This window comes from Acanthochromis polyacanthus, chromosome 12, assembly GCF_021347895.1.
Source record: "Acanthochromis polyacanthus isolate Apoly-LR-REF ecotype Palm Island chromosome 12, KAUST_Apoly_ChrSc, whole genome shotgun sequence".
NCBI classification, from domain to species: Eukaryota; Metazoa; Chordata; class Actinopteri; family Pomacentridae; genus Acanthochromis; species Acanthochromis polyacanthus.
The window spans coordinates 36554493-36569265 of record NC_067124.1 but is presented as its reverse complement, the minus strand read 5'-3'; the positions used below and the strand labels follow the sequence as shown (position 1 = coordinate 36569265).

Below are 14773 nucleotides of genomic sequence, written 5' to 3'. Positions count from 1 at the left end.
CTGCAACTACTGTAAGATGACAGTTTTTTTTTGACATTTCTGTGATATTACACTCAATTCTGTTGTAGATAAACAGACACATTGACAGTAAATGTTAAAACTAACTGCTGCATCTTTTGAATCAATCGCTGCAGGTGTATATTGACGGTCACGATATCCGCTCTCTGAACGTCCGCTACCTGAGGGAGATGATCGGGGTGGTGAGTCAGGAGCCCATCCTCTTCGCCACCACCATCACCGAGAACATCAGATATGGCCGACCTGACGTGACACAAGAAGAGATCGAACAGGCCGCCAAGGAAGCCAACGCCTACGACTTCATCATGAATCTCCCCGATGTAGGACGGCATTCATGACTCCTGAGGTTATAAATAACTCTGAGTGGTTCTTACTGACGCTGAGACTCTTGTTGTTGAGCAGAAGTTTGAGACGCTGGTAGGAGATCGAGGAACTCAGATGAGCGGAGGACAGAAGCAGAGGATCGCCATCGCTCGAGCTTTAGTCCGAAACCCCAAAATCCTTCTGCTGGACGAAGCCACGTCTGCTCTTGATGCTGAGAGTGAAACTGTTGTACAAGCTGCACTGGATAAGGTACAAACAAACCAAGACACTTTGTGTTTTCAACGGCAATGTTGCACTTTGAAATTCACACAAGTAAAGCTACCATCATAAATACGAGAAGCCAGTGGTGCAGTGTTAGTCTTTCTTACTGTTTTGGTCCTGACTGAAATATCAGTTAAATTGGCATAAAATATTCTGCATACATTCATGTTCTCCATCTTTACCTTTTTACTAAAAATGCCATGTCTAAAAGTATACATACACTTTGAAATTATCTACATTTTTCTGAGCATCAATGCTCTGAGTTTGTAGTACATTAGAAAGTATAAGAAAGTCCACACTAAAAAAACATTGTCACGATGATTTATGCTCCCTGACATTGTTGCAAATTTGTGACAAAATACAGTTCTGTCATTGCAAACGTTCAACAGTTGTACAGTGGTGATTTTTATGCTGGAAAAATAGATTAGGTCTGCAGATATCTCCAAAATATGTTGAGAACTAGAGAGCAAAAGAAAGTTTTTCATCAATGTACAGAAATATTTCATCAGCGTACGTGGTAACTATCTAATGCCAATGAGAGAAATGTCTAGAAATAGTCATACTCCTTGTATGACTATTGTTTCCAGTCATTGGAAAAATGCAGCTTTTATCTCATTCCAAATATTCCTGGTAATTCCTACCATGCTCTAGAGCATTCACACATACTATAAACGTCCACAGTCGGTTGCAAGTCATGAACATGAAACCAAAGAGATCAGTGAGAACCTCCAGTTTCACATCTCACAAGACATTTAAAGGCTGTAAAGTCATATCAGAGTGTTTTCAAGGTCAAGTGTCCACAGTTTGAAGCGTCATGAAAAGTTCCACACTGAAACATGTCAAAGGGCTGCTTGGAAGACAGACGTGAGCCCTGCACTGGAAGAATGGTAGAGGACAAGAAGAATTAAAGGATCAGCACCAAGTCCAGTCCAGGTAGCAACATGTCCATCAGACACTCCAGCAGACCAACAACAAGGCTGGTCTCCATGGATCAGACCAAGGAGGACTCCACTTCTCCAAGACAGACACACTAAAGCTCAGCTGGACCTGCAGCACTTCTCTATTCACTTACTGCTCAATTACAAGTCATGTCTGAAAGAAACGGCATCATGAGAAAAGAGGAAACATGGAGATTGTGGAGGAGAACATCAGACAGTCTGCAGAAAAACTGCTCCTTTGGAGCTTCCAGCAAAGCAATGATGTGAAACATGGAGATAATATGGTGAAGAAATGAAGAGAAAAGAATGAGAAGATGTTGGAGAGGCCCAGCCAGAGTCCAGACCTGAATCCATCCAGAATGTGTGGAAGAAGTGAAGAGCAGAGTGATGGAGAGGAAGCCTTCAGAGAGCTGGAGATGGACACTTGGAGGAACTAAATCCCAGTGGAGACCTGTAGAGAGGCTTTAATACTAAAGACTTAAAATTAGTTAAAATCCATCATTCACATCTCTAACACGGTGTCTTGCTTTCTTTTGTCACTTGTTTATGTAATTTCCAATCAGAAGAAACGTGTTGGTCAAATAACAATTCAGACACTAGAATAACTGTTAATAAAGATACCAAAGTGCAGGCTCATAAGAATGCTAGTATTATGACTGTGAGCAATATTACAATGCCCCACTTGCAAACATGGATAAATGTTTAATATCCTCTTGTATTTCTGTGCAGGTCCAACAGGGCCGCACCACCATCATCGTGGCTCATCGCCTCTCAACCATCAGAAACGCTGACGTGATCGCCGGCTTCCAGAAAGGTGAAGTTGTGGAGTTGGGGACTCACAGCGAGCTGATGAAAAAGAAAGGCGTCTACCACACACTGGTCACCATGCAGGTAACAAACAAACACCTGAACACCGAGGATCACATCAGGACGGCCAGTGTTTCATACCGTTTGTGTGGTTGTCTTGCAGACCTTTAAGAAAGTCGATGAGGACGAGGAAGATGAGGATGAGGGATCTGCAGATGAGAAGAGCCCATTAACGAAGCAATTTTCCAATTCTTCAGTGCGAAGGAGGAAATCCACGAGAGGTTCATCATTCGCTGCCTCCGAGGGGGGGAAAGAGGAGAAAGAAAAGTTAACAGAAAAGACAGAAGAGGTGAGCTGAAACGCGGAAATTAGGGCACATTTTGTACGACAAATCGCTCTGTTTTTGGTTTCTAAACCACTTTCCAGAATCACTTTCTGAATCCTTTTCAAAGACAAACCAAGCTTGTTCTTCCTCCCTGCAGGAGGAAAACATTCCCTCAGCGTCCTTCTTCAAAGTCATGGCTCTGAACGTCTCCGAGTGGCCTTATATTCTGGTGGGAACCATCTGTGCCATCATCAACGGTGTCATTCAGCCTCTGTTCGCCGTTCTCTTCTCAAGGATCATCACCGTACGTCACTTTGCATCTCATTTTAGTGTTTCAGGTTCAGTTTTAAAAGCTGGAAATGAATTAAATGAGTTTAAAAAAATAAAAAAATCTCCTCTCAGGTGTTTGCAAACCCGGATGACGCAGTCGTCAAGGAACGATCCAGTTTCTTCTCGCTCATGTTTGTTGCTATCGGGGCTATGTCCTTCGTCACCATGTTTCTGCAGGTATGTAACCACAGCAGAGTTGGTCATATAAATACAACATTTCAGGAAATAATTGTTAATAAGAGTTAGATGTTAGATTAGTTACTGTTAGTTAGTTAGATACTGGAGGCTGATATTTTAGTAAAAAGAGAAAAACAACACCATTGAAATACGTCCGTTCTCATTCATGTTTTACGTGCTGTATCTTGAATAAACATTGATTTTGAAATCTAATCCCATTGTAATCTTCAGTTTACCAACAATAGTCCATTTTGCAGCTTTAGGTTTCTCAGTCTTTCATCACTGGCTAATATTTAATTCAGTAAAAGGTTGTTTTCAACAATACAGTCATATAGTTCAAAGGTAAAGGGCATTTTTATTGACTTTTTATTGAGTGCAGCACTATAAATCAGCTAGCAAGTTCGAGATTAACCCACGTGTTGTCCTGAGTGTCACATTGACCCGTTATAAAGTGTGAAAATGTGGGAAATTTTTGAAAATTTTTTGGTGGGGAAAAAAAAGAAATGTTAAAAATCCTGTGAAATTTGCTGAATTTTGGTTGATTTTTTGTGTGAATGTTCTTAAAGAAAATATTAGAAGTTTTGCTGAAATCACTGTAGATATTTTTAGGATTTTTTTGAAAGATTTTTACTAATATTTTGAAAATATTTACAAGAATTTTCTCCAAATTTTTTTGCTGAATTTTTGGGATTTTCTCAGGCAAGGAAACAATATTTTTTGGTTCCCGTAAATGAGGACAATAAGAGGGTTAAACGTTATGTTAGGACTTGAAACAAATTCTTTCATCATTTACTTTCAGACAAAGATGTAATGGATCATCCTCACGCCAGAGAGTCATTGTAAATTTAACATGACATGAAATATGCTTGAAATTTCATTCTGCATCTTCTCTGCTATCTCACTGCAATTCTTCCTACGGCCTCTCCCAATTCAGTTAACTATTTACCTGAACAGTTTATGATGTTGTGCATGTTGTGCATCTTATCACTGTAATCAAAATATATGGTTTGGTCCATGAGATATGATGCAAAATACCTAATTTGGTTATCGTGGAAAGTTAAACAGATGCCGTTGTACCAAAGGTTCATGCTTTTATGGAATAAGTCAACGTATCACATTACATTTGGCAAAAGACACCTGGACTAGAAGCAAATTTTTCAAAATGTTGAATTCTATTGGCCTAAAATCATTTCATTTTGCTCTTCTTTCTCCACATCTTCATCCTCAAACAAAGAAGGGTTGAAAGTTCTTCATTTAGCCCACACACACATGATTTAGACATGTCTATTTTTGTTGCAGGGTTTCTGTTTTGGTAAATCTGGAGAAGTTCTCACCATGAAACTGAGACTCGGTGCCTTCAAAGCCATGATGAGACAGGTGAGTCACGGGACAGGGTTCTGTAAGAAAGCCACTTCTGAATTAGTCTTCTCTTGGTTCCTAAAGAAAGCAGGAGGCTGAAATTAGCAGATGGTGTTCTACCATTCTTCAGAGACCATTTTGTCCGCAGCTCTTTGCTCTTTCTCTTTAAAAATAACCAAAGGTATTCTGTTGGATTCAAGTCAGGCCACATGCTTGTCCAGGTCATAGTGTTCACTTTTTCTTCTTTAGAAACTCTTAGTGTGATATATTTCTTTGGATGGTTCTCCTGCTGGAATATGCCTCTTCTCCCAGCTTCTTCAGACTGAGTCATTTTATCAGCCAGTATTTTGGTTTATCCACAGACATTCATGCGTAAATGTCATCCCTCCAACATTGTCTGCTCTCATGCAGCCTCATATCATCACACTCTCCGTTCTTCACTGTCAGGACTATGCATCCACTGTGGTAGCCCTGGTCAGGTTCACACCAAACATGCTGGACTCCATCTGAGCCCAACTCATGTATCTTCATCTGGCCAAAGAATGTTCTGCCAACATTCATCGGGCTTCTTTTCATGTTCTTTAGCAAAGTTCTATTTCCCAGTTTTGTGCTGAACAGGAAGCAAAGGCGTTTATCTTGGATGCTGTCCACAGAGATTCACACTGTCTGAGCTTCACATTAACTCTAATTTCCATTGATAAACCCTTTGCCAAGTCTGAAGCAGCTGCTGTCTGTTATTCACAGCTAGATTGTGAAAGTAGCTCACTGTCTGTGGAGACATGATTAGTGGTACTATGACTCCTTCTATACCTCCTGATTACTCCTGACACTGTGTTTCTGCTTGTTTGAAGTTGCTCACAGGTCTTTTTTGTGTCATTTTCCATCTTTGTGAAGTTTCACAATCAGATTTTTAGGTTCCTCTGGCCATTCTTTTCCCATGTGGAGCCATGATGTAAGCATGCAGATAGACACAGCACAGCGGTCCAAAACTGATGAAATGTTTTGGTGTTCAAAGCTCATTTTCAAACCATGTTAATGCAGTTAGACTGACATTTAGATTTTTTGACATTTAAGTGATATTACAAAGGGGTGTGCTCTGTCCTGATGTGTACTGTATATTCATGGCCAGTGGAAAATATTTCTCCCCGTTTTGTTTTGTTGTAGGACCTCGGCTGGTTCGACGACCCTGCAAACAGTGTTGGAGCTTTGACTACCAGACTGGCCACCGATGCAGCTCAAGTGCAAGGGGTAATGCTCATGACCCGATTATTATTATCTTTGTTGTCACCATATACTACGACTCACTCGTTGTCGGGCACATCGTTTCCTCCACACTGTAAATGTTATTACTTCTGATTGTTTTTACAATTTCTGAGCTTTGCTGCACTTGCCGTTTATTTGACATGCAGCACTTTGATCCTTTATCCTCTTTTAAAAATGCATGTCAGTTTTTACTGTTAATGCGCCAAAACATGTAAAAATCCTCGTATGAGACAACATACTTGGCAATAAAATCAAACTCCTGCCGACCAAAATCAACGATCTTGTCGTTCTGCTCTGTTTCTTCTCCTGCTCAGGCTGCAGGAGTTCGTTTGGCGACACTAGCGCAGAACTTTGCCAACCTGGGTGGTGGTCTGATTCTGGGCCTGGTGTACGGCTGGGAGCTGACGCTGCTCCTGTTGGCTGTGGTTCCTCTCATCGCGATAGCTGGAACTCTGCAGATGAAGGCGCTCGCTGGACACGCTGTCAAAGACAAGAAGGAGCTGGAGAAGGCCGGAAAGGTTGGGATTACTACGGCTACATAGAACAAGCATCAAAATGAGTCTTTTGAACCTCTCTATGTCTTCATTCAGTGTTTATGATGAACTTCGGCGGCTGAGACGCTGATCTTGTGATAAGATAAAATGTTTGTGTTCCCACAGATTGCTACGGAGGCCATCGAAAATATCCGGACTGTGGCGTCTCTCACAAGAGAACCCAAGTTTGAGTCTTTGTATCAGGAGAACCTCCATGTGCCGTACAAGTACGACGACTTTATTTTAACCACAGATCATCTCCATCACATATTTCCTTATTAAATGAGAGATATTCTCACTTTCTGTGCAGGAACTCCAAGAACAAGGCCCACATACACGGCTTCACCTTCGCCTTCTCCCAGGCTATGATCTACTTCGCCTACGCCGGCTGCTTCCGCTTCGGCGCTTGGCTGATTTATGACGGAAGGATGAACGTAGACGATGTTTTCCTGTGAGTAAACTCAAAAGAATGACCTTTATCAGGAGATTAACAGTCAGGAGATCTAGTTTATGAGAGAGAAGATGTCTACCAGTTTGCAGCAGGTGACATCTGCCCAAAGCGTTCGTGTTGGGAGGCTGTTTATATCGATGTTAATCATTAGCTGAATGAAGCATGAGCACATTGTTACATCTGTAGTGATCCAGCACATGCACACACACACACACACGTGTTTTTCCAGTTATATAACAAGGAAGATCAGAGGTTATGGAACCATAAAATTGTAAAACATAGAAATATGAACTTCTCCTCACCTTTACACACACATGTATCCACGGAAACACAGTGGGAATTAAAGCAAAGGTGTTCAACCATCTGAGCCTCAAGCAGTTTGTCAGCACTTATGTGCTTCCGTCACACTTTTCTTCACTGTGGGCTCATCTTTCACTGCTATATAAGGTCCTGCACCTCTATGGAAACAGAACAATCAGGACTAGAAGTAGATATAACTCAGAAATAAGTTGTGTGCAGTATGACGCAGTTAGAATGTCACAAATCCCCAAAAAGACAAAACTAAAGTTGAATTTCTTTGATTATTTGGTATGAAAAAATAAAATAAAATCTGCAATCAACATGTACGAGTGTCTTCAAAGTGTCCACGGGAACTTGGAAAATAAATTGTGACTCTACATACTGCAGATATTTCACTGCTTATGCTTTATCTGTTCTGTGTAAACACTGCCCGCAGCTCAGCCGAAAAGTCCATGAGTTTTTGCCACATGACTGTTGCTCACAGCTGAGTCACTAATGACTTTATAGTTGCGACGATGAACACAGAATTTTTTAATTTATACAGAATCTAGTTACAGCAAACAGTCTTTTTTTGGCAAGTTTTTAAATGAGACATGTAGAATAAAATTATTTCAAAGAAAACAGTTCAGAAATGCATCTTTCACATCTCTAACACAATGTCTTACTGTCTTTAGTCACTGGTTTTTGTCATTTCCAGCCAGAGGAAACATATTCATCAATAAAAAAAGTCACTATAAATAAATTTCGGGGATTGATTATGCTTGAAAATCTGTCTTTGAAGCTTTTTCAGGGTGAATTAAGGGATATCGGGGATGTTGGGCGGCGGCTAAAGTCGTCTTCTTCCAGTTATTGTTAGATTATTTGGACTGAACAGAGCAAACACACATATCTGTGACACAATGGAAGAAGGTTGTCAAAGTGGACAAACACACTGAACACACAGATGTCATGTTGGCTCAGGCTTTATGTAACCCGATTTATGGCTCCTTCTCCCAGCGTGATCTCGGCCATCCTGTTCGGTGCCATGGCCGTCGGAGAGGCCAACTCCTTCGCTCCCAACTACGCCAAGGCCAAGATGTCTGCCGCCCACCTCATAATGCTGATAAACAAAGAGCCTGCCATCGATAACCTCTCACATGAGGGAGAGACACCGGTACGTAGCCCGAAAACCCCCCAAAAAGCGACCCAATAAAGCAGCTCTTAAGACAAACTAACACATCGCTCTCTTGTGTCGTCCAGGACCGGTTCGACGGTAACGTGAGCTTCGAGTCGGTTAAGTTCAACTACCCATCGCGCCCGGATATTCCCATCCTGAAAGGCCTGAACTTGAAGGTGAAGAAGGGAGAAACGCTGGCGCTGGTGGGCAGCAGCGGCTGTGGGAAGAGCACCACCATCCAGCTGCTGGAGAGGTTCTATGACCCGCTGGAGGGCAGCGTGGTGAGAAAATCAAACACACCCAACACTGCTGCCTCTTCACCTACTGTCCCTGAGCTAATGGTTAGCCTACCAGTCGCTTTATGGCGCCGCATGTGCTTCTTATCTGGACTACTGCAGGGAAAGGACAGAACATTTATGGCTCTACCTCTCACACGAACACAAGGCCAAAGCCTTCCGCTTTCAATTATAACGTTAATTTACTGCCCTTCACTTTAACTGTTTGAGCCCCAAACATCACATTTTTACTCACTGTAATGTAAAGTCCTGCAACTCTACGCAAACAGAACAACCATGAAGAAGAAAAAAGAACTCAGAAATGTCTGTTACTCGGCCATAAATCATAAAACGAAAAGCAAAAGTTGAATTTCTTTGATTATTTGTTGTGCAAAAATTGGGGAAAAAACTGAAATCAACATATAGAACATTTGTAAGTGCCCACAGGTGTTATCAATACTGGAAAAAGAAGATTTACCTTCACATACTAGAGAAAATTAACACTAAATTGTGTTTGATTACATTACTCAACTAGTTATTTCACTATGCTGAATGTATCTTCAACCAACTTGCTGCTCTGCTTTCTGTTTTTGAGCCATGAGCATTTATTTTATTTATCCTGGAGGTTTTATTCTCCTCTTGTGATCAGTTTAAACAGGTTTTGCGCCATTTTAGACAAGTTTGTGTCATTTTGGACATTTTTTGAACATTTTTGGAGAAATTTTGAGTCATTTTGAATACAAATATTTTCATTTTTACAGCCTCTACAGACTTTTTCACTCTACTCTGCTCATCAGCGGCTCTGCAGTTTTGAACAGCTTAATGTGTAGCTGTCAGAGTCACCACTGTGAAGGAAGAGGTTTTTAATTTAAAAAAAAAAAAATGCTAAAAGCCAGTTGCCACTAAGTGCCCATTACTGAGCAGCAGACAGTTACAGTGCAGCTTTTAGCATTTAGCAGTTAAATGTCTGGTGCATCTAATTTAGGGGCATGAATTGCAGAAATGGAATATAGTATTCATCTGTCTGCATTAGCCCAGAAGGCACAAACTGAACACTAGATCTGAAAAAGGTCTTTTGTAGTATTGTGGGTTTTCCAATATGCTTGCGAGGATGAGGATGTTGTGCACCAATAACATGTCCTGTCGAGCAGTTTTGGTGCACCAAAAATCTTGCTAATAAGTGTTTTGTTTTGTTTTTTAACATGTTTGGCAGTTTTGGGGCAAGAAAAATGGTGCTAATAGGTGTGTTTTTACAAGTTTTCTGGTTTTGGTGCAACAAAAACATCACTTTTAAATGTATTTTTGCAAGCTTGGCAGTTTTCGTGCAACAAAAACGTTACTAACAAATGCATTTTTTCCTGTTGAGCAGTTTTGGTGAAACAGAAACATTGCTACTAAATGTATTTTTGCAAGTTTGCCTTTTTTGGCACACCAAAAATGTTACTAATAAATGTGTTTTTGCAAATTTGCCTGTTATGGTGCACTAAAAACGTCTAAAACCTCACTGCTAGATGCCACTAAATCCTACAGACTGGAACTTTAAAGAGCCTTATGTTTCCTTCACAGGTTGGTGGAGATAAAAACAGACATAATAGTAAATAATCATGCTAAAAACTCCAACTGAACGCTCACCCTGGCCCTCAACTCAAACGTTTTAGAGATCAGTTACTGCAGGTTTAAGAGGTCACTGCTTCTAAATCACCTCTGCTGCCGTCCTCTCCTTCAGATGCTGGACAACATGAACACCAAACAGCTGAACATCCACTGGCTCAGATCCCACATCGGCATCGTCTCCCAGGAGCCCATCCTGTTCGACTGCACTTTGGCCGAAAACATCGCCTACGGAGACAACAGCCGGCAAGTAACCAAGGAGGAGATCGAGGCGGCTGCCAAGTCGGCCAACATTCACAACTTCATAGAAGAGCTGCCACTGGTGAGTCCATGCTGTGCAAAGACTGCAGCTGATTGGGTCAATAAACACGGAGACAAAACAGAATAAAACCTTAAATAGCCCATAAAAGCGTTGTTTTTCTAAGTAGCCAGGGGTGTTATGAACTCTGGTAAAAGACATAGTAGCTCCACATACTATAGATATTCTACTACTTAAATATTTAGAATCTCACAAACTACAAACTGTAGAAAGATGTTTCCCCATGCTGAATGCATCTTCCAACAACTTCCTGACATCTCTGTATACCGCCTATGAGCCATGCTGCTTTTATTTTCTTCTTCTGTTAGGTGGACATGATCATTACAAACAAATTTATGTAATTTGGAACATTTCTGTCCATCGTTTGGGACAAATTTCAGTCACTTTAAACTGTTTTTCTCATTCTTTTGGGACAAATTTTTGCACCTTTTCTCTCTACTCTGCACATCAGCTCTAGAAATATGTTTCCCCATGCTGAATGTATCTTCCAACAACTTCCTGACAACTCTGTTTACCGTTTTAGAGCCGTGCTGTATTTATTTTATTGTTCCTGTATGTTTCAAGGGCAGATGAAATACGGATTTAAACTGAGACAAAACAGAATAAAACCCATAAATCAGCCATAAAACCACGATGAATGAATAAACTAAAAGTACCCACAAGTGTTATCCAGCTGGTAAAACATGCAGTAGTTCCACATACTACAGATATTTTACTACATAAATGTTTAAAACCACTATGAACTCTGCACATCGGCTGTAGAAAAGATGTTTCCCCATGCTGAATGTATCCTCCAACAACTTCCTGACGACTCTGTTTACCGTTTTAGAGCCATGCTGTATTTACTTTATTGTTCCAGGATATTTTATTCCACTCATGATCATTTTGAACAAGTCGATGTAATTTTGGATATTTTCTTCGACCCTTCTCTGGACAAATTTTGAGCCTCTGCACAAAACTCTAGAAAGTTGTTTCACCATGCTGAATGTGTCTTACAACCACTTCCTCCTCTGTTTACTGTGTTAGAGCCGTGCTACATTTGTTTTATTGATCAGACAAAACAGAATAAAACCCTCAATGGTCCACAGAGCCATGATGGATGAATAAAGATTAAAAGGAGCTTCCTTTAAAAATAGCATAAACTCACAAAATAAAGAATTTACGTGAGGTGCGACTGGATTACAGGTGACTGGATTGATCAGGAGCAGGACTAAGTCTTCTTTACACCGAACTGACGCCACTATTTGCCTCATTTCTGTCTTTCTGTTTGAGCAGAAGTACAACACCCAGGCAGGTGATAAGGGCACCCAGCTGTCAGGAGGACAGAAGCAGCGGATCGCCATCGCCCGAGCCATCCTCCGTAACCCCGCAGTGCTGCTGCTGGACGAGGCCACGTCTGCACTCGACACCGAGAGCGAGAAGGTTTGTCTCATTTTTCTGTTTTCCACTACCGACGGCCCTCAGAGTGGAGTTTCATAAAGATTAAGCGGTGTTAAACCTGAAGAAAGCATCCCGGCATCACTAAGATCCATTAGCAAGAAGGTAGGAGTAGGAAAAACAACCAAAGTGCATCATTTTGCTCAAGATTTGTGTGGAAATCTGTCGCAAAATACAGAAATTTCCATGCTAAACAACCAACACAGGTTCTAAAATATAAAGAGATGTAAAACAAACAAAATAAAAACAACTGGAAATACTCCAGAAGCAACAAAAACAGATGGAAGAAGAGCGTTGTCAAGCAGAGAAATGGGTGTTAAATGGCGCTGTACTTTTATTTAGTCATACATACGCTACAGGCCAAGATCAAACTGGTATAAAGAATGATCAACTGTAAGTAGATAGATGGATGGATGACACAGCATTGGTATACGATAAAGAGTCAGTCATCAGAACACATTTTTACTATAACTATCATGTATTTGTAACTGTACTCTTGTTTCTTTACTCAGCGGTTTCTTTCCAGCCATTATAGAGATTTGGACACAGTTAAGATTTATTGGGATTTCTGTTTGCAAACTCTCAAAAGCCAAAGAGCTAAAGTGAATAACGCAAACTGTGATGTTTTTTTTTACTTTTGCACTGAAGTTGTGACTCTTGTAAACCTTCTCAACTCTAAAACTAAGCCCTTCTTTTCTTTTGTTAACATTTATTCAGCAATTATCTGTTAACTTCAATGTAAAAATAAAACTAAATTGAGAAAAATGGTGCACATCAATTAACCCTTGTGTCGTTTTAAAGTTTGAAAATGTGGAAAAAATATATATTTTTACAGTGAAACTTCTGATGTCCACATTTTCAACTTTTTTGGGAAATTTTTGAACATTTTTTGGTGGAGAAATGTTTAAAAAAAAAAGTTTCTTAGGAACATCCCTAAAAAAAATCAACCTGGATTTTGGTTGATTTTTTTTGTGAATATTCTTCAAGAAAATATAAGTTTAACTGATTTATATGTAATCACTTTAGATATTTTTAGGATTTTTTGGAAGATTTTTACTCATTTTTTGAAAATATTTCCAAGAATTTTCTTGCCAAATTTGGAGGATTTTTTTTTTAAATAAAACTTTTAAGGAATGTTTGAAATTTTCTTCCTAAAGGTTTTGCAAATTTTCAGAAATTTGGGGAATTTTTCTGCTAAATTTTTGGATTTTTTTTTTTTCAGACAAGGAAACAATATTTTTTGCTGCCCATAAATGAGTACAACAGTACGCTTAAAGCAAAGTCTGATCGTGCAGTAAACTCATCCCAAAATCCATAGAATTCATATCAGGGCAACACTTGGTTTTCTAAAGATTTCAAGGACTTTGTTTCGTGGGTCTATATGAGCACAGTTCACCTTACAACTTGTTTTTCTGTAATTTGTACCGATTTATTTCAGAAGTCTCTGCTGTTGCTTCTCTGGTCATTTTCTCCGTTCTGTTTGACTTTAACACACTTTGTAAGCTCTGTTCCTAACAGATGCTGCATGTTCAAAGCTATTATTAATCACTAAACGTTTTACCTGGCTGGTGCAGGTGGTGCAGGACGCCCTGGATCAGGCCAGCAAAGGCCGGACGTGCATCATCGTAGCCCACCGTCTGTCCACCATCCAGAACGCCGACCGGATCGCCGTCTTCCAGGGCGGCAAGGTGGTCGAACAGGGAACCCACCAACAGCTGCTGGTCAAGAAGGGCGTCTACTACACACTGGTCACCACACAGATGGGCCACAGTCCACAATGACGAGTTTAGATCACTTAGCGTCATCACCTCCCTGCTGCTTCGTCTGAGCAGCGTCCGTTGGGATTTACTGACTGTACTCTGTGTAGAAAGTCTGAGCTGCTGTCACCTCTATGGGCATTTTTCACCAAACATGTGAGAGTAAGAAAACTGCTGCAGGTGTAAATTATAAACCGTGATTGTGTTATGTGCATGTCTGCTTTTCCCACAACCTTCTTGTCTTTTCCATCTGCTCACAGTTTTGTAAACAGGAACACATTCTAGACATTTAAAGTCGGTAAACTGCTGTTTCCTCCTACCGCGCTGTAGCACAGACTCCTTCACGGGAGTCTCTAAAAAGCTGGATTTCCTCCTAAAATGCCTCTTTCTCCGTCCTTGAAGGCTTTCAGCTCTACGTCTGACCTGTTATCATAAAGAAATGCTTTGTTTAATAAACTTGCTGCCTTGTTTTGTTCGTCGAGGGCAGAGCTGTTCGATACAGAATTAGCTGTTGATTCCTGCTGTCACCTGGCGGCAATTAAGCCTCAAATTGTTCCTATCGATGCCAAATTTAGGGGTTTTTTTGGTGAATTTTTACTTCAGCAACAAGTTTCTTCTGAGTTTAAATGACACAAACATGTGAAAAACACAGTAAAGCATCAGAAATTCTTAATAAAAATCTAAATAAAGCATAGAAAGAGTTCACATTAACCTCTAACACAACGTTTTAGTGGGTTTTGTCGTTTGTTTACATTTCCAGCCAGAAGAAACCGGCTATAAATAATTTGGGGCTTATGAATGGGAAATAAACTGTGATCAAAGTTAACAGTACATTTGAAGTTTGTCTCTGAACACTGGAATCATCACAGATTATTTATGTTCCGTAGAAAATCTGTTAGTTTGCTTTGCTAGCTGCTGTGATTCAGTTTAACTTCTTAGACAGCTGGGGAAAAAAATGGAGCAAAAGTGCCTGAAGCCAAGAAAAAACAGTTTCCTGTGCACAAGTCTGCAGAATGTTAGAATCACTTGAGTTCATGAAGAGTCTGTCTCTACATCACTGATATTTTTTTGTGAAGAATGTGCTTATATATAAAATATATAACTATTAAAGTTTTATATTCAAAGACTGAAA

General features: G+C 40.2%; 1 protein-coding gene and 1 long non-coding RNA gene across 3 annotated transcripts in view; one reads left to right on the top strand and one right to left on the bottom strand.

Moving 5' to 3' along the window:
- LOC127536346 (uncharacterized) overlaps positions 1-6300 on the bottom strand; it is a 22487-nt gene extending 16187 nt beyond the window's left edge. Inside the window, exon 1 of the long non-coding RNA XR_007945348.1 lies at positions 6162-6300. This is a non-coding gene — a long non-coding RNA (uncharacterized LOC127536346). The remainder of the gene's footprint in view (positions 1-6161) is intronic.
- The window catches only part of abcb4 (ATP-binding cassette, sub-family B (MDR/TAP), member 4), a 24771-nt gene extending 9998 nt beyond the window's left edge, over positions 1-14773 (top strand). For both annotated transcript variants that reach the window (XM_051956299.1, XM_051956298.1), the window contains exons 13-28: positions 135-338; positions 421-591; positions 2271-2432; positions 2512-2697; positions 2831-2977; positions 3076-3180; positions 4480-4557; positions 5704-5787; positions 6117-6320; positions 6462-6562; positions 6646-6786; positions 8083-8239; positions 8326-8523; positions 10244-10450; positions 11723-11869; positions 13459-14773. In XM_051956299.1, coding sequence (XP_051812259.1) covers positions 135-338; positions 421-591; positions 2271-2432; positions 2512-2697; positions 2831-2977; positions 3076-3180; positions 4480-4557; positions 5704-5787; positions 6117-6320; positions 6462-6562; positions 6646-6786; positions 8083-8239; positions 8326-8523; positions 10244-10450; positions 11723-11869; positions 13459-13665 — 2499 coding nt within the window. In that variant the 3' untranslated portion in view covers positions 13666-14773. The remainder of the gene's footprint in view (positions 1-134; positions 339-420; positions 592-2270; positions 2433-2511; positions 2698-2830; positions 2978-3075; positions 3181-4479; positions 4558-5703; positions 5788-6116; positions 6321-6461; positions 6563-6645; positions 6787-8082; positions 8240-8325; positions 8524-10243; positions 10451-11722; positions 11870-13458) is intronic.